The sequence below is a fragment of the Anser brachyrhynchus genome, assembly GCF_964034855.1.
Source record: "Anser brachyrhynchus genome assembly, chromosome: 15".
In the NCBI taxonomy this organism is placed as follows: domain Eukaryota; kingdom Metazoa; phylum Chordata; class Aves; order Anseriformes; family Anatidae; genus Anser; species Anser brachyrhynchus.
This window is the reverse complement of record NC_137733.1, coordinates 13,307,137-13,335,086: the sequence shown is the minus strand read 5'-3', so window position 1 is coordinate 13,335,086 and position 27,950 is coordinate 13,307,137. Positions and strand designations below refer to the sequence as shown.

General features: G+C 47.2%; 2 protein-coding genes and 1 long non-coding RNA gene across 4 annotated transcripts in view; 2 read left to right on the top strand and 1 right to left on the bottom strand.

Annotated features, from left to right (window-relative positions):
- Positions 1-7,360, top strand: part of GNA12 (G protein subunit alpha 12) — a 43,343-nt gene extending 35,983 nt beyond the window's left edge. For both annotated transcript variants that reach the window (XM_080556425.1, XM_080556426.1), the window contains one exon: positions 219-7,360. In XM_080556425.1, coding sequence (XP_080412551.1) covers positions 219-788 — 570 coding nt within the window. In that variant the 3' untranslated portion in view covers positions 789-7,360. The remainder of the gene's footprint in view (positions 1-218) is intronic.
- AMZ1 (archaelysin family metallopeptidase 1) lies at positions 7,168-27,786 on the bottom strand. The gene is made up of 7 exons (XM_080556424.1): positions 27,664-27,786; positions 20,375-20,708; positions 19,241-19,408; positions 18,249-18,377; positions 17,752-17,915; positions 16,234-16,410; positions 7,168-12,736 (listed from the first exon to the last, which is right to left on the bottom strand). Exons 2-7 carry the CDS (start codon positions 20,676-20,678, stop codon positions 12,167-12,169), a joined length of 1,512 nt encoding a protein of 503 aa, XP_080412550.1. The 5' UTR covers positions 20,679-20,708; positions 27,664-27,786; the 3' UTR covers positions 7,168-12,166.
- Positions 20,689-24,906, top strand: LOC308178200. Its single transcript, XR_013939630.1, has 2 exons — positions 20,689-21,695; positions 23,588-24,906. It is a non-coding gene; the product is annotated as an uncharacterized lncRNA (long non-coding RNA).
- Positions 27,787-27,950: the final 164 nt, after the last annotated feature.

Here is a 27,950-nt window from a genome sequence, read left to right as displayed (position 1 = left end):
GTCCTAAATTGTTGTTCTCGTACATCTCAGGATCTTCTGTTAGTTGTTTAACAATGTGTTGAGGTAAATGGTCAGCAGTCCATTATTTTAAGTTGAATATTCATTCTTCACTTGATAATTAAAAAATAAAGGGCTCTTGTTTTTTCTCCCATTCTATATTTTGACATTAACAGGCATTTTTGAAGGATTTTTTGACACTCTTCTCCTTTCTTTTACAGAATTATTTCCCCAGCAAACAAGATATTTTGCTGGCTAGAAAAGCCACCAAGGGGATAGTAGAGCATGATTTCATCATTAAAAAAATACCTTTCAAGATGGTGGATGTAGGTGGACAGAGATCTCAGCGTCAGAAGTGGTTCCAGTGCTTTGATGGAATAACTTCAATTTTGTTTATGGTCTCCTCCAGTGAATATGATCAGGTTCTCATGGAAGACAGGCGCACAAATAGACTTGTGGAGTCCATGAATATCTTTGAGACAATAGTCAATAACAAGCTTTTCTTTAACGTTTCTATTATCCTATTCCTCAACAAGATGGATCTTCTTGTAGAGAAGGTAAAGACTGTCAGCATTAAGAAGTATTTCTCGGACTTCAAGGGGGACCCTCACAGGCTAGAAGATGTTCAACGTTATCTGGTGCAGTGCTTTGACAGAAAGAGGAGAAACCGTAGTAAGCCGCTCTTCCATCACTTCACCACTGCCATAGACACTGAAAACATCCGCTTTGTGTTTCATGCTGTGAAGGACACGATCCTTCAAGAGAATCTGAAGGATATTATGTTGCAGTGAAGGAGAGCAGTCCATGTCTTGTTAAAATTTGCTGGAGGGTTAGATCAAAGTTTTTATCCTTTCTTTATGGCCCTTGCATGTGGTGTAGGACCCATGCTACTTACTTGGCTCAGGAATGCTGTAAACTAGCCAGTCCAAACAGAGGAGCTATAGGCCGAAGGAATCAAATGTTGATGATAGCTACTGAATCATTTGGACTAGAAACACTACTGAAACATGGCCCTTGTAGGTTCTGTACCTAGTTTGGAATGCTGAATAACACAACCACCTTCTGCCTTCCTAGAAAACAAAATCTCTGACAAACCATGTATGGAAGACACTATGTTTTAAATGAATATGCTTATTTTTCAGAGACACCAGTCATACAAACTGCCTTTTTTGTAGTTTGGAGGTGCTGAATCGATCAAACTAACCTAAACATAATGAGATTGGTAGCTGTCTTGGAGAATGTTAATGGAAGTTGCGTTCTTAACCCTAGGAATATAACCAGATCTTGTATGCATATTCAGTTTTGCCAAGGGCCTGGAATCCGCTAATTAAGGTGGATGCACAGCTCTTGTCTGAAGGTTTTGCATGAGTATCCTGAAGCAAAAGTCTGAAACTGTATAAGGAAACCCATGTTGGAGTAAATTGGATGGGAAGTTGAGGCCTCGCTGGAGAAGGGTTTATTTTGCACTATGTGTAAAGGGTATTACATCATGGGGAAACTGATTTCCTTGGTGAAGCAGCCTGTGCTAGAGCACCTGACCCTGTCTCTGAACAGTGGGTGCTCGAGTGAGATGTGCTTGGTGGAAATTCAGCACTGTGCTCACACCTGCAGTTTGGCAGTACTTGTGAAGGTTCGATATCTCACATGGCAGAGCTTTATCTATATTCAGAAGTTTGGAACTGATTAAACTCTTACGCAAAGGCTTTGGTAGTACAGCAGCTGCTTGATTAGTTCCCAACAGTTGACTGTATAGGAAGTCCAAACACCCTAGAGATCCCAGTTTTACAGCTGCACTGATGGATTTGGGCAGCAAAACCTTGCTGTAAAATTAGCCCCTAATCTGTGTCTTAATGGGATCTCTAGCCTATAGTAATGCACATGTAGTTCTGAATACAGTCAAGGTTGGAGTTGCCCCTTTTGGGCAACGGTTTGTGCGTAAAATTGCAAGAGGCTATGAATAGCGTTGATATGAACTGTTAATTTCCTAGCTCTCTCAATCTGTGTAACTAACTATCAGGTGCCTTTTTTGTGTACAGACATATCAGGTCTTTTCTATTACAGTGGGGTGCATGGACAAACTTACAACCTGCCTTTTATCTCAGCATTGTAGTGCTATTCTTTAGATAATTCTCAAACGTAGCTTACTGTTTAATTTTTGTCATGGTTTTTATCCAAGAATAAAACCTGAAGGGCTGTTTGTACCCGTACAAAGGCAGCAGATTCTCTGGAGTTCTTAATCCCCACTGAGACTGCAATGGCATGTCAAAACAAGCAACGTTTTACTTCAGCTGGTGATCCCATGGGAAATGTGGTCTAAAAAACATGAAAGGACAACGGAACAGGATTTTAATTTGGATAAAATCTGGAATCTTTCTTCCCCTCTGAAGCTTGCAGATGTTGTATCAGTATTTTTGTGTAGCTTCCTAATGCAGCAGTCTTTTTTTTTGTGCAAGCTTCAGAGTGGAAAAGACGTGGCTATGTCGGCGTTATATAACGCAGTGTTGAGGTAAGAAGCAGTGAAAAGTTACAGACAGGAAAATCCAATTTAAATTTAAGCAAACTTAAACAGGAATTAGCTTCCTTGTAACAAGTCTTATTTTTGCCAGGACCAAGTCTGTCTTTTAAATGTTTATTCATTTTTAGCCTTGAAGGGGAAAAATGTCACATGACTGGTAGTCAGATGGGAGGGCTCTTCAGTTTATTACATTTGAAAAGGTAAATGCTGTAACCTTGGTTGGTGCAAATAAGTTTACTCATCGTATAAGGTTTATTTGTCTAAGCTAGCCCATTTGTTTGACTGAAGATGAAGATTATTCCAACGCTTCTAATTTCTCTTGGAGTTCCTGATAGTGGTTTCCACTTCACACGAGACACTGGGAAAAGAAGAGGCAGTCGTGGGCTGACCCGACTTCTAGGTTGACTTGATTTTATTTCCTAGTTTGCTGTGAATTTTATTCTTTCACTAAATTTTCTAGATGGGCTAATATGATGCTTGTTTTCTCAAATGAGTTAAGCATTCCCTTTCAACTCTAATTTTCTTTCTCAAGAATTACCTCAGTTTTATGTCTGAATCTACTGTAGTTTTACCTGGGAGGCATAGTGTGGAATTTCCTGTTCTGTTTTTCTTTCCATGGCCATCCATGGTTTTGTATCCATAGTCACTGTATGGGTTTAAAACTCTAAACAGAGCTAATAATGCAACATATACTTTAAGTAGCTTGATCTGCACCTGGAAAAGAAACAGCATGAGTTATATCATATGGAGCTGTCAATCTTGCTAGTGATTTTCTGTACGAAGCAGCAGTTTTGCACAATAAATCAGAGTTCTAGGGAACCAGTTTGCTCACCTGTGGCCCATTATTGCCTTTCTTCTTTCTGTTGACAAAATGGGCCTAAGCATGATGCTCTAGACTGCAGATCAAAATCAGTGGTTTGGCTCTGTAGGCTCTTTTCTGTGTAACTTGGGTTTGATAGTGTTGGTTCATACCAGGAACCCAAGATCAGGAGACTCTTCATGCAAAAGTGAAGCCCTTCTCAAACTTGCAAAGGATTTGGACTGTGAGTGAAAAGGATTATTTTTCAGGTGGCAGGTAAACTTCTTTGCTAAATATAGACTCTAGTTCTTGCACAACTGAGGTATTTTGTTTTTGTTTTTCAAGCTAAGTTGTAGTATAATAAAGCCAGAAAATCATGTTATGGTAAATCAGTTAATTACTAAAGCAGAATGTAGGTAGCTTAAGTTGTACAAGCATCTCAGGACAGGCTTGATCAGTTGCGTAGTCCTTTCACAAGAAACAAATAATAAAAAAAAAACTTTATTTGAAGTGACATCCTGGAGAACTTTGCAGGTAAACACAGCTGGAGAGAACATCTTTTTTGTGTTAACTTTATAGGGTTATTGTTCATTTGGCTAGTCAGGAAATAGGTCACAAGCAGGATGATAATCAGATGGAGACCTTGAACAGCTACTTAAAAAAAAAAAAAAAAAATGCTGTCCATTCTCTGATGCTACAGGTCAGTGGCCAGTGACGGGGTGTTGCAAATGGGTTGTCTCTTGCAAGGACAAAGAGAGGAAGTGCTTGCAGCTTGTGCCTGCAGGAGAAACTTACGTAATTGTGCAGTTTAAGTAGAAAAACTAACTAAATGGGAGTATTTCATCAAGCAGTACTTTGTCTTTATTTTTAAGCTAACAAATTGCAGTGCTGTCATTTTCTGAACAATTCTGAGATGGCAATACCAGATGACAGTGAATTGGAACTTAACAGGAAGAGTAGGAATAATTTCTATAAATGACATATTTAATAGGCAGTTATCACTTTAAAGCAATTAAGTAGTTCCTGGTGTTGATTACAGAAATTACTGGCCACTCAGCTTCACACTACAACTCAAAGATGCTTTGAGTTTCATATGAAGAACTGAACTTACTCTGTTTGGTATGGCAGCACAGATTATTTGACGTGATAGTGTTTTTAAAAACTGAATATGTTGCTGCATCAAACCTAGAACTAGTCATGTTACAAGCACGAAGGAGCTCCTAAAGGCATACATTTTGACTTTCTGAGCTAACTAAAGCCTGAACCAAGCAGAGTGGAGAAACGTACACTAATTAAAAAAAAAAAAAAAACTAATGAAATGGTGTAGGAAGAGCTCATCTGTATGTGGCACTACAGACTAAAATTTCATTCCCCTGGGACACTTGAAATAGATTTTGGTATGAAAAACTTTCCATTTGAAATGCTACCCAGGTATTCAGTAGTCCTGGTTAGTGTAAAAAAAAAAAAAAAGAGAAATTAAAAGAATAGACATGGAACCACTGAAGAAACTGGCAGCCTTCCCCAGAAGATCACTTGAGAAAACGTGCCCTTTGCCTCCTTTAGGTGGCTGTATTCTGGATAATAACTTCATGTTTTGCAGCCTCTTCTGTGAATGTACCTTTTCAGTTCTGAAGAACCTATTGTGCAGGATAGAACTCAAGGAGTTCCGTACAAGCTCCCTTTGATTTTCAAGCAGTGTTTGAACACATGATTTTTCTTATCAAATTTTCAGGAGTACTTTTCGGGTTGATGGACAATTTGATGCATGCCGGCTTGAGGCAAAAATGAGATATGCAATAATACCTCCCTACAGTGCAGCTTGTCCTGCAAACCAGACCTCTCATCATGAGACCTCTCTTGGGTTCCTATGGGTTCAGTAGTAGCCTCTCTTCTATAACATTTTTCTAGAATAAAAACACATGGGGTAGTCAGGGATTTAATATAGCACTGCCAACGCTTTACCTCAGTACGCTCTTCATTACTTCTGTAACGCGGGAAGTGGTGGGTAGGGTGTTTCAGCAGCAGCCATAAAACATCTATGCCTACTTTTGTAAACGAGCCTATAGCAGTATTCAGGAATCGTGAAAACCGGCATCGCCTGGGCCACGTTTGGGCTGGATTAATACCGACTCCACGCACTTCTAGATGAGGACTGTCTAGCCTACTGAGGAAGTAATTGGCAAGACAATACAAAACGTAGTGCTTCTTAATATTACCTGTTTTGTAATTAGCAGGGGTGATCTCTGTGCTGTGAAGTGGGCACTTCTTTGTTTTAACACTAATTTATTTACATAGATGGAATTGACCAAAGCCAGGATGTTTGGAGCTGAAACTGCTGTTGTGCTAACCAGGTGATGCTCTCTCTTCGCTCATCTTGGTGCCTGGGCAATTTAGCTTGATTCTTAAAGGTTTTGTCTTCCTAACAGCGTTTGGAAAGCAGTATTGAAGTTTGTCTGTGTGTTGATATGCTTGTCGTCTTACTGGGTGGGGAGTGTGGAGGTATTAGGTCGTCAGTGCTAGCGGTTCTGTGCCTGGCTTGACAAACTGTATCGCAGCCTAGCTCTTGGCATATGCCCAAAGGTCACATCTTCTGTCCGACATGAAATTAATCATGGTCGGAGAGGGGAAAAAAAAAAAGAGCAGCACTGACTTCCAAGGTAGACATTCTGGTAAAAAGCCAAAGCATGTTGGAAGGGAGCAGGAGAGAGGAGCTATTTCCTAAGCAGATCCCAAAAGCTGATGGTGCTTGAAGACTGACTGTGTTGAACAGAAATGCCATCTGCATTGACCCCAAAAGGTTTGAGTGACTCCAGAGAGCTATTGGCTGTGAATTAACAGCAGCAGGCTGGCAAGGCTGGCCCTGCTGCAGCTGCACACCCTTCCACTGTAAATCTCTCTTCATCTGCTCATAACTGGGTGCTAAAACTCAGTTCCTGCTCAAATATGGGATACAGATCTCTGGCCAGGCGGTGCGTCTTACTCCTAACAGCTACTTAACCTTTCTTCAAGATACCAGAGCACGAGAAGCATTTCAGGGGAATGGCTAGATAAGATACTGTTTCCGTTATTGGAATAAAAACTACAGTTGATGGAGAGTAAACTTTTTGCATAAGTAGGACCTAAGGGAGAGATTCTTCTGAGGGAAGGAACAGATTTTTGAATGGCACTGCTGCTCTGCTTGTACCTCCCGTCAGTCTTTTGTGCTGAGCTTACGTGTGGGTGGTTGGGGGCAAAAGCTGGCAGAAGACAGCAGGGAGAAGGGGGACGTGGAAGAGGAATGATCTTTTTGGTAGTTCACAAGACTTGGAAAGCATGCTCGGTGATTATAGGTTTGAAAACGTGTTCAAACTCCCGCTCACACCGAAGCCATTAACAGTCTTTAGGATAATGAGCGTTTTTCTGATGTACAGGTTAAGTTATCTGGGATGTGTAATGAGCTTGAGTTGATGATCCATGTTAAGCAGTATTTCTGGAGACTCCACTTAACAAAATGGCTAGTATTTATTGCTCTTGTGATGAGTTGTCATGTTTATGGAATCAATATGTATGAAAGCAAACTGACAAAACACCAACTTATCTCGTGACACAATCATGTAGCTAGGAAGCCAATTAACGTTATCTTTTTATTCTGCAATTTACTTGCTCTGTGGTGCCTATGCATTGTAATACGCATACTATGCAATATCTTTTTTTTGTTTAAACCAGTTCACTGCATTGGGCAAGAAAGGCCTGAGTTTAGCCTTAATTTTCTAACAATCACAGGAAAGTACTTTAGAAACAGTGACAAATTAAAGAAGGTAAAAAAAAAAAAATGCATAAATTAAAAGCACAGTTCCAGACTGCTCACATAAGTGTCTTTCTAGCACCAAAACAGCATCCACAATAGAAGCAGCTACTTGCTGTAATAGTTTCAATTTATGAAAACTGTGTACTAGATAAAATTATATTGTGATGTGTAAAAAGTGTATTTTATAGCTTTGGTGACTTAGTTTACTGTTTTGTATATATGAATTTTATAAATCTATTAAAACTTGACTTGTTATACTGTTTTTCATGGCTTTTATCTTTCAACAGAGTCTAGAGAATGACTTCTGCTTTGAAAAATTTTCTGCAAAAAGCTGCTTTTTGAATAAATTACAGCACGGGCTGCATGAAACTACAGCTGTCATGCAATAAAACCTTGTTCTCTAATCTTTATGCATCTCCCACCTCTCCGGTTTTGGTCTGAATAATTCTTCCTGAATGTGTCCAGGAATTGAAGGCTGGTGAAACATTAACCTATAAAAAAACTTCCAACTCATTCATCTGTGACATTTCAGTAAATGTTTTAGACATTAGGACTGATGGGAAGGGGAAGGGGAGACACAGCTTGAGTTTGTGTTTATGTATTTTAAGCTCAGCAAGAGAAGACAATTAAGCTTGAGCTGGCAACACCTGCTAGACATTTCTTTTCTGCTGTGTACTATCTGATAATAGCCATAGGAACTATCCTTGCTTCTTTTTCTGGTGCCAGTCCCCTCTTGGACTTCCTTACTTGTGTGCTGTGGTATCTTTGTGCTACGGTGCAGAACCATTGACCTTTGAGGAGTTCTCAGCATCCCTGTTGTACAGGATTGCTGTCGTGGCATCAGCTAAGTCTGCCAGAATTTGAGCTCCAGTTCTTAGGAATGCTGTTAACCTTTCATGCTTGTACTCTGAAAGGTCACAGCTGACAAATTTTGTGGCAAATCTTAATTGTTTCTTGTGTGAACTGTTAATGCCCAATCAATTGCATTGGCAGGTGCACAATTTAAAAGAGTCTATGGAACAATGTTTGTCCTTCCACTAATCACTGGAAATGTTAGGTCCTCAGCTACATCAGGCTTCTGGGAATGGCTGCCTTTTTTCCCCTGGAGGTGCTGAGCACTTTCAGGTGACAATGTGTTTTGCCAGCAGTCAGCATCCCTGAAAATGAGGGCAAGTGAATGGCAGATTCGTTATGAGCTTGTAAGAGGTTCCCAGGTGTGATCTCATACTTCCTAGTTTGAGAGACCCTCAGCAGCAGCGCAGCTCCATGTGACCTCTTGTCGGCTCCATGAAAGCAAATTGTCCCTTTTCTGGGAAGAAATACTCCAGTGAATTACAGCCCTACAAGACAGATGAAGTTTGGGCTGGAAGGTTACCTGAAGGATCATCTAATTCCACGCCCCCGACGTGGTCAGGGACACCTCCCACCAGACCTGGTTGCCCAAAGCACTATCCAGCCTGGCCTTGAGCACTTCCAGGGGTGGGGTATCTACAATTTTTCTGGGCAGCCTGTGCCAGTGCCTCACCACCATCACAGTAAAGAATATCTTCTGAATAGCTCAACTATATCTACCCACTTTTAGCTTAAAACCATTACTTTGTCTCATCACTCGACTCCCCAGTAAGAGCACCTCTCCACCTTTCTTGTAGGCCCCCTTACGTACTTGGTGTTTGAGCATTCATTACAGCTTCTTGAAGGAGAGACTGAGGGAAGAAACTAAATTCCTGTGCTTTCCAGCTCCCATCTTGTGTCTGACTATCCTGTAGACTGGGGAAGAAGTTTTATATAATTACTAACAAAAATTAGCAGATTTCTTTCCATCTTCCTCAAGACTGACTGGCATCCTGTGAAACAGCACGTTGTTAAGGCAAGAAGTTATTAGGAAGAGTATTCAGGAATTTTTACAAGAAGTAGCTTTAAAGCCTTAATTTTGCACAGCAGAAATGAACTTCAGTTGAAAACACCATTACTAGGAGAGGAAGGTGGTCACATCTGCTGCTAAATCACAAAGGGCTGAGCATTACCGATGAGACATCTGCGGAAGGCACTGGCTTCTCCTCTCCCACCTTTGCAGTCTGTTACAAGCAATTTTGCCTGTAACCAGGAAAAAGCCTGGCTTTTTTTTTTACCCCATGGCAGATGCATTGTATCCCCGCTCCCTTCAGTTACAGCAACTTCTTAAGAACAGAATGTTTTGCCAATTTATTCTTGAGAAAAGATTTTTGTCTTTATGAGCTCATAAGGTTATTAAAAGGCTGTGCTTTCTACTCTGTCTGGGATTATGGACCTCAGAAGTTGCTTCAAAATAAGTTGGGCATTGCCTGATGGCAGCAGCAAGGTAACGTGCAGGGTTCATTTCTAGATCATCCCATCAGGCCAGCAAGATGCCCTCTGGTCAGGAGGCAGGGGCCGAAGGCGCTGCCATGCCGGGGCTGTGAGGGAGGCTGTTGCTGATCTTTCTGCTCCCAGTAACCTGCCTCCATTCCTGTCCTGGTGCTCTGCTCCTTTTTCTGCCCGTCTTCCTGCAGGAGGCTCAACAAACTGAGGGGCCGCTTAACATTACACCTAGGTTCTCCTGCCCACCACCTACCCTGTGGTGAAACTGTTCCTGGCCCACAAATCAGCAGCTTATTAGCTGCAAGTTTTGTTGCTGTTCCCACACGGCTCTGCGTAGAAGTATCTCCTCAGAAGCCTGCTTTATTTGATAGTATGAGTGCTGCTTAAAATGCAGGGTATGTAGTGCTGCTGGTTCTGGACAGTTGCTACAGCTCTGTGTGCCGGTGTTGCGAGCCTGACCAGAAGCTCCTGGGCACCCCAACCTCCGGATTCCCAGGGACCAGCAGCACCTGGACCCCTTCCTCGCTTCCACCTGCCGAAGGACGTGGACGTGTAACAGCCATTTCCTTTCAGCCTGGCACCGCGAGGCTGCGTCCGGCCTGCAGGCCCCGCAGAGCTGCCACGCAGGTAGGTGAGCGGCCCTGCTCGTTTCCTTCTTTCTTCTGGATGAGCTGAGGTGATAAGTGGTGATTCTATCACTGGCAGTATCAAAAAATATCTTTTAGTGGTAAGTGACAGCTCTTCAGGAGGCATTTGTGCTCTCACAACAGAGCTAACACAAGTCTATAAACTGAGTGTCACGTGGGGAGTTTCCCATCTGTGACTTCTGCGGCAGTGCAAGTTGGTTTTGTGCCTCCCCTGTTCTGTGTTGCCTTTGGACTTTATGACAGAAAGCCGTCTGTCTCTCTCCCTCAGGCCGTATTGTCATCCTGAGTTTATGGTATCTTTTGGGAAACTTTCGAAAGTTCAGCCTCATGATTCACTACGGAATCAAGTAACAGCAAACAAAAAAAGTAATCTCTTGCTTAAAATAGTAAATCTGTTACAGCAACGCATGAGCAAGCGTGGGGCGGTACGCGGATTTGTAATTCCGGTAGGATTTGGTCGGGGAATTTCTGCTGCAGGGCAGGATGCCGCGGCCGAGAGCCCCTCGGAGGCACCAGGAGGGGGCGGCAGCAGCGGCCCTGCTGCGCCGAGCCAGGGAGCGCGGCCTGGGAGGGAAGGGGAGCTGCCAGGAGCTGCCATCGCCGCTCCTGAAGTCAAACTCCCTTTTTCTCTCTGCCTAAATCACGCTCAAGTGGATTTGCTTGCGTCCTGAATCCGGCTGAATTCATGCAAAATCTTTTGTACTTTCACAAGTAAATCTCGAGCTTGCCTTGGACGTGTTCCTCTGATTCTCTCCCTACCTACCCCAAAAATGCGTTGCAGGGTTTGGGGTCCTGTTGCCTTCAAAGTGCACAGGGCAAGCACTGCGGAAAACCCAAACTATTATCTCCTCTGAGGGAAATATCCTCTCTCACCCCCCAGCTGAACTGGACTTACCTGCTTTCCTGTCCTTTGCAGTTGTTAATTCAAAGATATTTGTAGGTGGGGGAAATCTGAAGCATGGCCGTGGCCCTGTGAGCTGTAGGGAGCGTTATCAGTGCTGCGGGCTGAGTGAGCTGCGGGTGGAGAGGGCCAGCCTTCCCCATGCTGCTATTACAGGGCTCGAAAGCCATCAGCCTCTTGAGCTCCATCTATAAATAGCTGGAGGGGAACAGCGTGCCCCCAGCAGGGGAAGGCAGCTCCCGGGGCCAGCACAGCACCCGTTCCCCTCCGGTGGGTGACTTATGGAGCAGAGAAGAGCAAAAGGAATGGGGGTTTGCCTTCTTGAGGCAGGGAGAGGAATGCATGTGTACTTCCCCCTTTTAAGTTAATAATCAATGCGTGTGTGAATGCTTTCTTCCTGTTTTTTTCCCAAAGGTTTTGTCTCCAGTGCCAATCTGCAGAGGACGTGAGTAGTTCTAGCTCACAGCTCCAAGCCTGGCTTTGAAGTGAAGCAGCTCTGGAGATCCCCCGGAGTGTCCGCCAAAAGACAGCCGTCACACAAACGCTGTTCTTTAGGACGGACGAGCTGCCTGGCAGCTTTCTGCTTCGCTCACCGCCTCCGTGCCCGTCCGCCTCCATCTCTCCCCCCCACCCGCAGCCGTGGTCTGTCGGCAGCGTTTGTGCTCCCGTGCTGGGCTCAGCCTCCAGCCGATGGGGCAGTGAACGGAATAGAGATGAACGTCTGGCGGGGGGAGAGAGGGAGGAATAATAGCCGTGCGTCAGACAGAAATGCTAAGTAGGAGAGCTCTGTGTATGGGAAGAGAGCTGCCCTGGTTAATTTGCATCTGTTTGTTCAGATGGCCCAAGCTTCTGTGTGAATGTGTTTAGTGTTTAGCATAGACCTCTTCCCAGCTGACTTTGAACCAAATGAAATACAGCATGAAAATAAAGTGCCTACATAGGACTTGACAGGAATTTAGAGTCATGCTGGAGCTTAGACCAGCACAGGAAAAACCCTTACCAAAGAACCGATCACGTCAAAATGATATTAGCAATCTCAGAAAAAAGAAACACCTTTTATTCCTGGGGGGAGTTCCTGTTTCCCTCTGACAGCAACAACCCATGGTGAGACAGCTCAGAAGCAGGATAGTAACGCAACCAAAGCCTTGGGAGCAGAGCTGGCCCATCCCAAGGCAGACCCTCGCTAGTTCTCCTCCCACCGCCAGCGATGAGGGGACGATTCCCCTTTGGACAGTTTTCTGGAACTCAGTTTCCTCCGCAAGGAGGAAAATTTGTCTCCGAGAACTTTCCGCAGCCCGGTGCTGTCCCTAGCAAAGGGCAGGTCCTTCTTCATCGCGGGCAGCTGTCCTGTGAACATCTCCCACTTGGCCAGCGCGTCCACAGCCTTGTCCACCTGAGCCAGCTCCTCCTCGGAGACGTTTCTCTCCAGGGCGGCGATGCAGGTCTCCAGCCACAGCTCGTAATCCTTAACGATATCTGTGGCCTTGGCGGGCCCGGCGAGCTGGGGCTGGCTGTGTGCCTCAGCCAGCGAGCCCGACTGCTCGTCCTGCTCCAGCTCCTGCCCGATGGAGAGGGCCTGGCTACACGTGTCCGGCGTGAGCGGCTCCGACAAGGAGGTCACCGCCTCCGAGTCGTTCTCACAGCACATCCCGGAGTCCGAGCTGACCGCGGGGACGTCCTCCGAGGCTGACAGGTCCGCCGACTCTTGCCTCGGCCACGTGGACAGCACGGTCTGCGTCCAGGCGTAGAGCTTCTGTGACGAGAAGGGAAAAGGCGGCATTTTAGAGAACGAGAGAAAACAGGTATGCCTTTCTCAGCGTTTTGGGGTAAACCTAGCTGTCTTAGGATGCTGTGGTGCTCCCTGCCAGGAGCAGGGGCTTTATCTTGTCTTCCTGGAGTCAGTGGCCGTGGCAGAGCCAGCCCCATCAGATGTGGGCAGAATTTGCCCTGTTATTGAAGATAGTCGAGAAAAATAGCACAAATCCTCTCCCGCATTCTGCACATGATTTCCGCTAGAGCTAAACCAGCGCCTCCCTAGAGAAAGCTGTGTCACTACAAAAGCTCCTGAGATAGCGGGGAAGAATTTTGTTTCATCGTGTGGTTGACTCCTGTGGCAATGTGTGTTATATTTCTAAGAATATCTCCTCGTCTCTCGAGCTGAAGTGCACAAGTTGGAAGGCCGGGCTCCAGGAAAGAATTAATGAAAGGAAAATGTCTGAGACAATTTCCTTTTTAAATATTAAACGCTACAATGTGGCATATAGTGGGTTGCTTCTGGCACATTTATTTCTTGTGCTCTCGGGGGATGAATCACCACTCCAGTCATCACTGGATAAAAGGTGATCTCCCTGTCTGCCTTGTTGGCATTTTTTTGTTTGTTTTTCAGCTATTTCACACCCTTGAGGCCTATTTTCTCAGCTTTCCTCTCTGCAGCTCCCAGCTGGTACTTTTGCAAAGCACTGCACTTGCTTTGGAAAAGGCAGGGGTGACAGGTACAGAGCGTTAACTTGGGTTGTGGCCCCAGTGCACCGGTCGCTGTGCTGGGTCCATATACACAGCAGTGAGCCCGGTGCTGTCATGTTTGAGAAGTAAGCACGAAATTTGCAGTGCTACAGAGCTGCCGTCTGTAGGAGCATCCCCCTTCTCCCTTCCCCCTCTCCTCCTCTATTGCTCTCTCTTCAGGCAAGTGACAGAAAAGATAAAGAGCTCAAATTGAGTGGGTGGGAGAAATCGGCCCTGCTTCTCGTTTCAGTCTGCGCATGGAGCCTCAGGGAAGAATTTCATACGAGAATAAAATGGACTCTTTCAGCTAAGTTAGTCTGCCCTGCCCCCTCCCTCTGGGGCAAGTCAAAATGCAAAGGGACAACTTTTCTCCTGCCTCATCCCACCTCCAGCAGCCCTTCCCTCCCTCTGGGCTTAAAAAACAAAGAATGCACCAGAAGCTGCAACAGCAGCCAGACTGGGGAAGGGGATAGCAGAGCTGTTTGGAAGCTGCCAACAGCCCGTGATTTTGTGTCTCTTTCAACTTCCAAGACTCAAAACAGAGAATCTGTGAAAGAATCACAACTGCTACTTAGCACAATTCCCTAGAAGAGGAAAAGAAACTGCTGAGATGAGGACGTTAACAGAGAACATCTGGATTATTATTAATGGAAGGAATAATTGACTCAAAATCACTACCAAAACCCAAAAATCTTTCCTGTCTCTCATCCCTGGGTGACTTATTGCCTCAAAGATGTTCGCATCTTTGTGGGGTTTGTAAGACTGCAGCCTCTTTTTTTTTTTCTTTTTTAATGTTCTCATATATAACTGGAACAGGACACCTTCTTTACAGTCTTAGCTTACCTGCAGGCAGGTGCACGTGAAGTCACTAGGGATGAAATCTGTGCTCTGACACTTCAGGGGACTCCAGTGGTGGCAATGGAAGTTTTTCAAGCCCCCGTGCCATGGCAGTGCCACCATGCCCCATCAGCAGGGCGGTCGCACTGCACCTGCGAGCAGATCTAAGCCATGCTAATGCAGCCCATGGAGAACAAAAAACAGTACTCAAGGGCACGGGTCTCTGCAGTGTTAGCTAGACATAAAACATTATCCTTGCCTTTAGCCAAGCTTCAGTCCTCAAATATTCACGATTTAGCTTTGCTAAACCAGTAGTTGTACCCTAACTAGTGAACTTGCAAATGCTGCAGAAACTGTGGTTAACACCGGGGCGAGGATAAAGCTGTCCTGTGCTGCTAAGCCAGACCCTAAGGGCAGCTCGAGCACTGGTGAGCTGTGTTTTGGTTTGTTTTTCAGCGTGGCCGTTGCGATCACTGCGTTCTGATACAGGCCCTACGTGCAGAACAGCCCGGGATGCTGCAGAAGCAGCAGGTGGAAATGTTGGTTGCGCTGGGGAAGTGCAGTGAGAATTGGGTTGCTTTCAATTTTCAAGACAATTCATCGCGGAATGAGCAGCTGTGATGACAAAATGGAGTATGTTTCTGAGTGCAGCTCAGATAAATAAATTGAAGGGCTCATCCTCCTACATAAGGACTGGTTTCCTGTCCCACGTGCTCTTCTGCCTGTAATCGTGTCTTGGTCGCAGACGTTCGCAGCACTACCTGCTCCTGGGGAGGAATGGCTTTGTGTCTGGCATTTCCTGTATTTATTGTGAACGTCTGGGGCTGCTCTGCGGCAGGTGGGGATTCTTGCTCGTGCTCCAGAGGGAGATGTGACTTCAGACTTGTACTTGGCTGGCCACAACCTCCCAAAATATTCTTTGCAAGTAACTGTCATCTGATCTGATATTGTCTTCAAATGCTCTGTGCTCTCTTCGCAGAGAGTTGCTTAACTACTGGCTTCATCTCTGACGTTCCTATCTCCTCTCTCAAGGCAGCAGCAAAGCCTCTTGCAGAGATTATCACAAGTGTCTCCTACAGGCGTGTGCTGTATCTCGCTGAGCTTCCACTCTCAGGGAAGCAGATGTGATGGTTGGCAAGTGAGGCCTTTCTTCAGCTTTGTGTTTGCTGCTGCCAGGGGATGTTGAGCCAATTACAGTATTTACTGCAGGTGTAAAGGAAAAAGCATTTCTAGGAGAGCTTAATGCAGACAGCAGTTCTCTTCTAGAAAGCAATAGCTGGATGGTGACAGGTCAGGCATTTAAATAAACCAGAGTATGTTCCCCTGGTGTTCTGGGCAATTTGGGCACCTCTCAGGCAGAAGCAAGCACCAGACGGGTCTAACACTGCACAGACACAGGCGAGCAGCAAAACCACGCAAGCGTATTTTCCCCCGCATGCTTTGACATGCTTCTGTGCATCTGATTGCGAGCTGAATGAAACTAGAGGCGTCCCCGTTCTCATTCTGCACGCATCTCGTTACAAATATAACCCACAGACTTTAAAACAGGCAGCCGTGGAAAATCCTGTCTCTGAACATGATGCTTGTCAGACAGGAATAATAAGCAAGGAGAAGATAGGGTACAGAATGAGAATGGCGAGATTATTTATATTCCGCTAGCTGTTTGGCTACCGAATCCAGCTTTTTAGACAACACAGGCAGAAAACCCTTTCTAGAGCCATAGAAGTGTTAGCACTGTTCTTGGTGGTGTCCATATGTGGTGTTGGCAGATCTATGGGCTCAGAAACTCGCCCTGAGAGCAGCGTCTGCATTTAACATGCTGCTATAGTGCATTTAGCACCGTGGTTTGGGGTCAGCAGCCTGGCAGCTGTGCCCCTTACTCCAGGAAGGGCCGGGGGCTCTGCCACTCACCCTGTAGCGCTCGACCAGCTTGAAGCCCACGACGTACTGCAGCTTGCGGAGGCAGATGGGGCAGGGCTCCAGCGGCCGCAGCAGGGCCTCGTCCAGGCTCAGCGCGCCCTGCATGATGCACTGCAGCCAGCGGCACGTCCCCAGGCCCATCAGGTGGCAGATCTCGTGGCAAGTCACCTGTCAGGAAGCCAAAAATCATAGCAGCACACGGTCATTCCTGCTTCCTCGGCTCCCTCCTCTCCCGTCACCGCTCCGGCAGTCTAACCGGCTCGGCGTGGTCATCCTCCAGCCTTGGCTTTTCCAAGGGGAACACAGCTCCCTGCTTCCCAGGTACCCAGCATCCTGATCTGGGGGGGAGGACAAAGGGGGAGATGTGTGTTTTGGAAGCAGCTGTGGGAAGACCCCATAGGTGGTGTTTCAGAGCTGTGCAGCAGTGCTGCTTGAGCTCTCTTCCCCAAGAGCACAGTGGTGGTTTGTGTTTTTGGTTTGTTTTTTTGTTTGTTTTTTTTTTGTTTGTTTTTTTGTTTGTTTTTAAAGGAGAAAATCAGTCCCAGTGGGGTTGGAAAAGAGCAGCACAGTCCATGTGAGAAATCTGTAAGAAATTATTGGCAATAACAGATCCGGGTCCTTCCAAAGCACAAAGTCTGTGCCAAAGCAAAAGCTAAGCTGGAGTCAGCCGGCCAAGCGGGACTGCCTGGGGAACTGGCAGCTGCGGGACGGCCAAGGATGGAAGGTTCTCCCCCTCCCATTGCCACCTCATTCCCTTTGAAATTACTTCAGCAAGAGACCCCAGACTAGAATGTCCTGAGCAAACACAAGGTGAGGCAGAGAGAAATGGCACTGAAGGCGTTGGTGCAGATGCTCGGCGTGGGCCAGCACTGCGAGAAACGCTAGCAGCAGCTCTGGGCACAGGGTGAGGGGTGAGCACTCACGACGATGACGTGCTAGAGACGGATGGGACTTAAGGCATATAACTATATGTGCAAACTTGTCTAATATATTTTTCTCATCTGTCCATGTAAGCAGGTTGGACAAGTGTTAGTGCCTGGTCCTCTTCCCTGACGGATGCCTGTGTCTGAGAAAGATGCACCTGCCCAGCTAAGCACTGGCTGACACAAAACACCATTAGCTAACCAAATTAATCTAGCTAACCAAATTAATCTCCAAATACTTCATCAGCCAACAGGTCCTACTGCCTGCACATCTCCTGGCAAGCAGAAGACTCAGATGTCCCAAGCAGGAGGCTGGGAGCTGGGCAGTTGTGCCAGTGCTGCTGTGCCATAAGTCCTGTCGCCTTGCTACGCAGCTGATGCTGCAGTTTGCTCCAGTGGCAAGGGGAGTAAGAGAGATCTGCGCAGTGCACTGAGATACAAGCTGCTCAGAGCTGTGTAAATGCACGGACCGGTGCAGGAGCAGAGTCTCAGGCTTCACTGGGCTGACAGGTGGATTATGCCCAGGCCTGAAGTATTAAACCCCACACTGCAAGAAATACGGGGTGCAGGAATTTTCCAGTCCTACCTTACAGCACTGGACCATCTCTTGGGCACTGAACGGCAAGGTCCGGTCTCTGCTGTCCTTGCTGACTTGGCCTAACCGTTCCTTCTGCACGAGCGGATTCAAGCTGCTACAGCTACCGTGGGGGAAATCCCCAGAAAATCTGGCAAAGCTGCAGACTCCCACTTCTGCAAAGAGAGGCGCGTGTAAGCTTGTGACTGTCTCTCAGCTTAGGCAGCACGAAAAGAAAGCTGTGATAGCGCAGTCCAGTTTAGCAGTGTGGTAAGACACACTTCCAAGGTCTGCAGCACCTCGGTTACCTTTGCCTGAAATAGTAGCCCTGGATCAGGAGCCCTGAGATCCCAGTTTTAAACTGGGAAAAAACAGTTCCTATCATCAGGGAGTGGAAAAAAAAAAAAAAGGATAAAATTTGGGTATTTTAGTTTCCCAGGGAAGGCTTTTTGGTACAGTGCTGCCTTATTCATGCCCCGTGCTAGGAGATCATCGGACACCAACCCCACCTTGTCCTGGCAGGAATTTGCTGAACGTGAAGCTCCAGGTCTCACATGGGTAAAGGTCCAAGAGAGTGAGTCCAAGGACACACAGAGCATCCATGGGCTTGTTGTTCTTCAGGAAGTTCAGGATCCCATCTGGACAAACACAAGAGAGATGGTCGTTAAAATGAAGCATCCGTGGAAGGCACGCAAGAGCCAGAATTCCTCCTGCTAACGGGAAGGAGCACGTAATCCAAGCTGCAGCGAGGCAGAGCTGCTGGACCCAGTGTCTCGGACGGAGAATCGCAGCTGTGCAGCCCGTCTTCTCAAATCGGAGCACAAGCAGGCTTTTCAAGTGGTGCTGAGCAGAGCGTTAAGGCTAAGCAGACCTGAGGGCAGAGGTGTAGATGAATTCAGCACTGCCCCGTGGAAACAAGCACCTGGAACTACCAGAACTCCCCCAGGGGTGTTTCAGAGCTGTGCTGGAGAAGCCCTATGGCCACAGCACGGGGGCCAGGACAAGCACACGCTGCCCCTGCTACCTGCGAGCAGCTCGCTCCAGATGGGCGTTTGTGCAGCGCGAGTTTGGCAGCTGGCGGACTCGTTTCCCTGGGGAGCTGTGTGACACTTGAACCCCGATTTCCGAACATGAGAGGCTGCTGAATTCCCCACCTGCACCACCCAGGCCATGGATTTACTTTGGCTCTGGACAGGAGATGTGAGAATTCAGCCCATGTGAGATCTACAGTGCCTTCCCCCAGAGCTGATCCGAGCTGGATCTAAACAAAACAGTGCTGAAAAATACAAACAGCAGAGGAAAATGTGATGAAAGTCACTTTGTTTTTTATTCCTGTTTCCAGCCTCAGAGTTCTGGCTTTTCCATGGGAACAGGATTTCTCCCTTTTCACTCCCTTCCTCGTCCCCTCCCTGCGTTGGCAATGAAGGGATATTTCAGGCATTTCCTATTTTCCATGGTGCCAGCATGCCAGGCTGGTGCCAGGACGCTGCCGGGTCCTTACCTGCGTGAAGCTGCACTCTGTCCGAGTCCTGGCTGTGGCGGTAGCAGCAGTGGATGGAAGAGATGGGAATGGAGGGAAGGCACTTGACACGGAGCCCCAGGAAGAAGGACTCAACGCAGCTCTGCAGGGAATCCAGCAGCGACAGCCCGGCGGGCCCTTCGATCAGGTCTGAGAAGAGAAGCCGTGGTGTCAGTGCTCCGGCATCAGGGTGGACCACCAGGTCCGATGGGGTTTTGTGGGGCTGGCCACAGTGACTGGGCACAAGGCAGGCTCGTTGTGAAGTTAATTGCTTACTCTGGGATGTGGCAGCCACTGCCAGGTGGCTGGACACGTATGGAGGAGAGGGGCTCTTTCAGAGGTCACCCTGAGAACTTGTGTTGTCTATCATAGCAAAGCAGATGTGCTCAGGTTATCTTTGAGATAAGCAGCCCAGAGGGATTAGCCTGGGGACAGGGAGCTGTTTGTTTTTTTATTAACTGGCAGGGATGGAGTTCCAGAAATGCTCTTTTATCCAGTATTGTTTTACATATATGTGTATATATGCACGCATATATTCCTAGCAAATCTCACCCAAGGGCACACGCGGTGCTGTGTCTAGAGAAGGGCTAGCGAAGGGCCAGGAACACAAGTCCTGCGAGGAGCAGCTGAGGGAACTAGGATTATTTAGTCTGGAGAACAGGAGGCTCAGGGGAGGCCTTACTGCTCTCTACAGCTAGGGGAGGTTCAGGTTGGAAATGAGGAGACATTTCTTCTCAGGAAGAGCAGTCAGGCATTGGGATGGGTTGCCCAGGGAGGTGGTGGAGTCACTGTCCCTGGGGGTGTTCAAGGAGAGGTTGGACGTGGTGCTTAGGGACACGGGTTAATGGGTGACGTTGGTAGCAGGGTGATGGTTGGACCAGATGATCTTGGAGGGCTTTTCCCACCCTAATGATTTTATGATTCTATGGTATCTACCAGGGAGCCATACTGATGGGTGTCATCACGACTTGTGACTCTGGACTCGGGGCACGGCACAACCTTAGGTACTACCGACTGAACTTCCCATCCACAGGTTAGTCCTTGGAAGAGGCTGATGGGTTAGTAGCATTTGGCACCACCTCCCTCCCAATGTTTTCCAGGAGACACCCACATTACCTATAGGCTGCAGGTAAATGTGCTTCCGACAGAAGCTCTGCTTCCTCTGCAGCATGGCGTGATAGAAGGTTTCAAAGTCCTCGGGGGCATCGGGGTGGCTGAGGAGCCAGTCGAAAGCCGTCCGGATGAGCAGCGTGCAGAAGAGCGTTCTCTGCGGGTTGTAGGCTTCGGAGAGGAACAGCTTCTCCGCCCTGGAGAAAGCTTTGGCATAGAGCTCCTGCAGGGCTGGGTTGGTCGAGATCAGCGCATCCTTCAGAGCCCGGGGCCCGAAGCTGAATTCCTGAGCATGTTTGCACTGCAGCATTGCGGAGAGGCCCGCAGGCTGTGGCACTGCCTGCAGGAGCAGAGGCAACCATCAGCACCAGGGACCTGCGAGACTCCTCCAGCTTTGCTCTCAGAGCTGTTTGCCCCAGGATCCCAGCTGTAAGGCTTGGCTGGGAGCTTGTAAATGCTTAGTGCTGGCCAGGAGCCCTACGCGTTTACGTGAGCGCAGCTGTGACAGGGCGCTCTACATCTGCATGTGTGCCTCTGGTTTATGGACAGCGTACCAGTAGATGGTGCTCAAGAATGCATAGCCCCGTTATTACTACCACATGTCTGGATTAAATCAGATAGTTCGTGGGTTTTTTTTTATTTTTTGGTGCTCCTCATTGTTGAGGTGGTGCTCCTCTTTGCTTAGGGCTCTCAAAGGCCACGGTAGGAAAAGAGAAGAGGTAGGTCTTGGTCTTTTTTATCTATCAGAAGCCTGAACTCCTGACTTACCGGGCACCAATAACAGCAGCTGTTCCTGTTGACAATTTCCCCTAACAGCTTTCAGTCCTGGCTCCTAGGCACTGACCCGGGGCACCTGCCCAAGGAATTTCACTCAGCCCGATCCACAGGTGGGATGTGCTGCGTGAGACTTGTGCAGCTGCTTTGCCTCTCTAGAGAGATCTGTGTGGGCCCCCTGCCATCGAGTCGCCTCACGAACAACTCATGTCACACTGTGTGACATCAAGAATGCTAAACGAGGTAGCGATGTTGAAGTGGATAAATAAAGAGCAAATGAAAGCCTGCAGCAGAAGGAAATCAAGTCACAGCATCTGGGAAATATCCTTTCAAGGGTTTTTTCTAAGGCCAGCAGCAGGAGCCAGGCACCTATTTCCCATTGCAGTCTAGGCATCAATGGAAATTCCAGTGGACATCTCAAAGAGAAGAAAAAGAGGAAACAATGTAGTACCCCTGTGGCTGTTCTACGTCTGGATTTTAATGAAAATGTTTGTGTGCCCAGTAGAACTCAAGTATTTTGCAGCAGTGCTTTGGGCAAAGCTGACAGCTACAGGTAAGTGCTCCACCTGTGTAGAGCAGAATAAAAATACACAGGTATAAATGCACAAAAGCCCAAAGTTTCTAGGAAGAAGTATTATCTTCTATTAGGCAAGTTAATACCAGTTTAGAAGAAACCAGGAGAGCTTTCTGGGTGGATAAGCCCATGTATCAGCTGCTGACCATCACTGTTGTAACAGCATTATGCAATCACATGAGAGAGGAAAAAAGAAGGTGAAATATTTTTATGAGGAACTGGTTAAGTCTGTAATTTAAGTAGCTCTACAGCCCAGCTCTGTCAGGTAAGTGCCAGTCAGTGGCCCCTGAGGACAGCAACACGACAGCGAATTCAATATTTAACTAAGAGCACCAACATGAGCCAAATTCTTTCCTCAATTACGCAGAGATGGCTCTGGTCATTTCACCGTAAGAGAAAAGTGGCAAACCATTAAAATTAATATTGAATTTCTTTACATCTAACCCTTGGGAAGATATTTGTAAGTATAAGCAGTCCTTAAAAAAGACTCTTTTTGTAAGATCTCTTTTGGAGCTAAGGGTATATCGCATAGGCGAGGGCTCAGGTAAGCAGTTTGCTTTTATTTTTGCAAGCTTTGTGTCTCACTAGCATTAAAGCCTAACGGCAGACAGCACAGTGGGATTTGAAGTAGTACAAGGGCCCTAATCCAAGGGAAGTTTACAAATAAAGTCTGCAATGCTTTCTCAGCAACCTCCTCTTATTGCCCTCAAAATGTCCGTGTTGCTTCTGCTGGATTTTTATGAGTAGCAACAAGAATACACGTGAGGTTGTTTTGTACTTTGTCACCAAAATCTCTACACTTCTGATTTGCTTCCAAATTTGAGAGTGTGAAGGGAGATTCTAACTCCACTGAAGTCACCGGGAGTTGCCTGGGGCTTTAGTAGTGCCGAGATTTCACTTGTTCTGTGCAAGCTTTAAATACCAGCATCATTTTTCCGGTCATATGCAGAACTTACAGTAGGAAACTATTCACAATGTTAAAATCTCTGAGGATGTGTGAGCCACCTGGGAGCCTGTTGCTCCCAAGGAAATCAAGCAGAGGCTTTGTGCTTGGTCCAGGTTGCAAGTGGTCTTGTCAAAGATCACTGAGAAGCAGGAGCTGCTTTCATCAGCTCTTCCTGGTGAGCAAACGGGTATGCGGGAGGAGGAATTGCTTAGAGAATGAAGGGAATTTTTTTCTTCTTTTCTTTTCTAAATGGGAAGTAGCAAAGAGTGAATGTATGCAACAACGAATACAATGAGCACACAGTCTTTTAGCATGTGTTCCCTCGGGCTCTCTCATGAAATACAGCGTGTGCCCAAAGATATGGGACATACGTTGTTTCCCAAGGCTTCCTAAAAGGGGATATTCAGCCTGCATGAGACACTCCCGGCTATGAGCATGGGCATTTTGTGAGCACCCAACATGCCTAAGGATGTCCATGATTACGCTTTAATGGTTTGAAAGCTGAAGGGCAGGAATTTGCTAGCAATGTACAGTCTGGAGCAGCGTGTGCCTCCTCCCTCTGGGCACTCTGGTTTTGCTCCCAACAGAACAGCAGCAACACATTGTATTGGCCACATCCAACACCATTACTTCTATTTAACAAGGTTTTCCAAAATAATTCCCTGGAAAAAATCAGCGCTTCAGAAAAAAAATTATGGATATCTTTAGCAGCTTAAAAGAAAAGAAACTGTTTTACAACATTAACTGTAGTAGATAGTATTTGTGCTTGATGTAATGCATGGATATATTGTTTCATTCATTCAAGTAGTGTGAAAGGGCTTTGCAATTTTTAGCTCTTGTGTCAAGGACGCCTTGCATGACACCCTGATGCAGTGCTTCAGGAGGCAATGGCATTTTAGCTTAGGTGGGCATTTTTTCCCCTCAGTTTTTAGGATGCTAAGGTGGTGATGAAGGAGTGGAAGCACCAACACATCCATATGCACTTCAGGTATGGAGGAAGAAGACATTACATCTTTAAGCAAAAAGCAACTAATTTGACCTCTTAGCCAATGACAAACCGTAGGACTTGATTAGCAAGTCCTGAGGAGGAGAAAGCAATTCTTATTATTTAAAAGACCATTAACTTGTAGTTGCACTTGAAGAAATCCTTTAAGCAAAATTATAACAATTTAAAGATCTGCTGCAAGTGGAGGCACACACTGTGTCCACTCATGTATCATTCTCTACTTTTACCATCAGAAAAAAAAAGCATCCTACTGAATTTTATTATTCCTACTTGCAGCCATTTGCTATCATTACATTTTTTCCAGAATTAGGAGAACCCCATTATTGGGTCACAGGGAAGAGCGATGCACATCTACGTAGCAGGAAACATGAGACTACGCCCTGTTGGCACCCTGCAGGGTCCCTAACAGGGCAAGAAGGAGCCAACCTCTGCCAGGAATCCTAAACTAAACCTGGCGCAGTGGGACCACACAGACAGCACGCACAGGCACTGTGCTGCACCATGCCAGCCTTGGTGCAAGATAAAATCGATATCCAGCGATAAACCTGGAGGCTGGCTAGTCCTAGTCCCATCAGCTCACCAGTACATGTGGCTTTTGGTAGCTTGGGCAGGTTTCAGGTCAGATGGGCATATTCCACAAATCCTTTCACTGTGGAATGTGGAGGGTTTTTTTAATGGTGGGTGTTAGCACAAGAAATGCCCCCCAAATCCAGTCTTAACACAGCTGCGCAGTCAATATATTCCCTTTGTTACACTAACCTGTAAATGCTTTTTATGTGCAATTCAGGTTACTCATAAATTATTCCCTTTACAAATCAGGCACCTATAAATTATTCTCTGTAATTGAAAATTACCTATGAATTATTCTTTGTGTAATTCACATATATGTCACTTATTCTCTATTATATTGACATTGCTTTCTTGGATAGGTAAACGTGGGGCTGACAACAACAGCGTAATTCTCAAAAGCCAAGGCAGTACCATACAGTGCGAGTTCATGTGGGATAGTCCAACAAAGCAGAAATGGACTTGTGTGTGGAGAATCTGTGTTGCACAGTCCAGAAAAGGGCCTCCAGTACCAAATGGATTTTTTGGGTATTTTATGAAATTTCATCCTAACATTGTAAAGATTGTATTTTATATTTATTCATTTATAAAAAGAAATATAAATGTTATATATGGATAAAAATTGGTCATTCTAATGCCATTTATTTTCCAATAAATGTAAGTGTAAGTCATTTATATCTCTGCAGGCTGTGCTCATTCTGTTTTTTTCCCCTCTCGGCTCTTGAGTAGTATTTAGAGACAGACTCATTTAACTGGGCTCTTCGGATGTCAGAGGGACATTAGCAGAGTCTGTTAAAACTGATTAATTGCTTAAGTTAGGTGCTGTACTGTAAACAAGCAGTGGTAGTGCAGAAAATTCATAGCCAGTCAGCAGCAGTGTAAAGCCCAGAGCAAGCAGAACAAGCGTTAGCTAATTATCAACACATGCCCTAGTTGCTTAATAGCTCTTTTCTTGAGATTTGCAATTGGTATCTGCTACTGCTACTCTGCGAGCGTTCTCTCCTTCCCCTGTATAACACAGATGACAGCCTGAAAGCAATTTTATCAATTTGTTTGCTGATATGTAATAGAAAGAGATTTTTCTTGAACACTCAGTGGGTTACAAAGTCCAATGCAATGGGATACAGAGAAGACATGGAGGTATGCGAGCTTGTAACCCCGGTGCAAATAAAGTTCTTGGTATTCCAGCTCCTTCCTCAAGGACCTAAACACAGTCCCTTGCACAGAGCACGGCGTTGCATACTGAGTAAGCTCAGCTCCCGAGGTCAGAACAAATCTGTATTGTCGGGTTCAGACCTGAAAAGGGACTGGGGGGGAATTGCGGGATGCTCAGCACTTCTCAGGATCCATCTCCTCTGCTCACAGGGAAAATACACCCTGGGCCTGACTCAGCCCCATACTTGTACCCACAAGGAACTGCAGCATCTTCTGCTCCCTTTGCATTCAATGGCCACGAAACTTTTAATCAGATCTCTGTGTGTTCCCACCCATGAAGTTAGATAAAAACCTGCTGGCCTCGTGTGCTGCCAGCTCCCAGTAATATTTATGTGTCATGTCTCTAGAATATGCTTGTGACTCTGAAACAGATGCTTTGTGTGGTCTCTCTGAAAATGAGTCATTCCTGGAGCTGTGGAAACCTTTAGGGATTCACACGCGCATTTACTGGGAGGAGAGCCTACCTGACATGTAACTGGGATGGATGTGTTATTGCCGCAAGGCTCAGCCCTGGAAGTTCATCCTCACCTGAATCTTCCTCGTGAATTTACTTGGACTGCTGGGCAAGGCAGATGGACAGCCCATATGCGGAGAGGTTTGCAGTATTAAAGACTAGATTTGTAAGGGTCATCGAGTACCTAAGATGGAGACGGATGCTTGCAGAGTATTTACGAACATTTATACATCTGCTTTCCCCTTGATTTTGTTTTATGTTCAAGCCTGCTTTCTTCAGTACACTCTACTTCACATGAATATGTATTAAGGACATGCGTTATCCACAGTTTGTCTCCTATCCTAAGGATCTTATTTATTCTATGCTCATGCATAATGCTACATTTTTTTTAGTACTTTCTATTTAAGGATCTCTAAATGCCACACAAATATTAATGAACTTATCTGTGCTACCCTCCAGAAGGAAAGACAAAAGTACGCACCCTTCCCCCCCCGTCACCCATTTATTCATTTTTGGTGGTCTGTGATTTTCTCTGTTCACTTAATCCGGTTAAACTTTCTGTGATGTTTCTCCCATGCACATGTGTGATGGAGGGCTGGCTACATTCTTCTTCCCTTGCTCTTGCACACAACAAACCTGCATGGTCATCTGGTTACTCCTCGTGCATTTGATAACCAAAGACCCAAAGGCACCCAGAAGCAGAGCACACCACCGATCAGCGCTATACAACGAACCTAACATTGCCGAGATAGCCAGGCTCTAATCATTCACCGCTCTGGGCGCTTTGCTCTTCATCATACTTGTCTAGACAGACTAAATGGTTTCTGCAAGACAACCCCGGTGTTAGCCAGGGAAGAGGCTGCAGAGTTTCCATACAGATGAATGCCCAGACAGGTACGGCTCTGGTTAGATGTTCCCTCCGGCACAGGCGTTATGAAAGTGGTTCTTCACGCACTATAAATGACTGTAATGCCGTCTCTTTTTCCCCAAGAAACCGAGTGCTTTGGGAGGGCAGGAGAAGCTCCTTTTAGAGGGGCACCGAGGTGGTACCTCCTCCAAGGAGCCCCAGAGGTGTCGGGGCTGCGGTGGGCAGACCCCATCCCCGAGGTCTCGGTGTGCCCTAGGGGGGCGGGGGGGGGCAGCTCTGCCAGCCAGGAGGTCGGTGGCTGAGGGGCAGCTCCGGGAAGTGCTGCAGCACCCAGGTCCTGCTCTTGAGACGCCCGAGTCCCCCAAGCCCTGATGCTTTGGAAATGGGGTGGGGGACAGCCGCTGGGGGGGTGCCTGTAGCCGCTCCCCCAGCACCCTGGGAGGACTCCCCGAGCCCAGCCGGGTGGGGTGCACCCAGCTTAGCCCCAAACCCCCCAGGGGGCTGCTCCAAGGACAGCCCCGCACTCCGGGTGGTGCCTTTAGGGCGCCCCCCACCACCTCGGGGCGGGGAGGGGGATACCCTCCGCAGAACCCCCATCACCCGAGGAAGGGTGGGGGACACACACGAGGACCACCCCAAACACACCTCCCAGCCCAGGACATTCCCCAAGCCGGACCCCGACCCCCGGGGGGCGAAGCCCCGAGCCCGCACCCCCCCGGGGGGGGGGGGAGAGGGGGACAGGAGGGGACGAAGTGGGGGCGACGTGAGGGTCCCCGCGCCCCTTCAGCCCCCCGTTACCACCCGTCCCCCCGATTCCCTCCGGCGACGAGGAGGCCCCCGCGCATCCCCCCGCCGCCCCCCCCGGGCCTGCAGGGGGGGCTCAGCACTCACCGCCCGCCGGGCCGGGGCTGCGGAGGCCGGGGAGGTGCGGCAGGGCCGGGGCACCCGCTCGGGGCTGGCGAGGCGGAGCGGAGCCGGGCAGCGGCGGCAGGAGGAGCAGCAGCAGCAGCAGCAGCAGCAGGAGGAGGAGGAGGAGGAGGAGGAAGAAAAAGGGGGAGCAAAAGCCGCGGGAGGGGGGCTTGGAGAGCCGCCCCGCAGCCCCCGCTTCCAAGGGAAGGGGGAGCCCCGGGGGTGGCCCCGCTGTGCTCACCCCTTTTCCCCCCTCCCCCCTCCCAAAA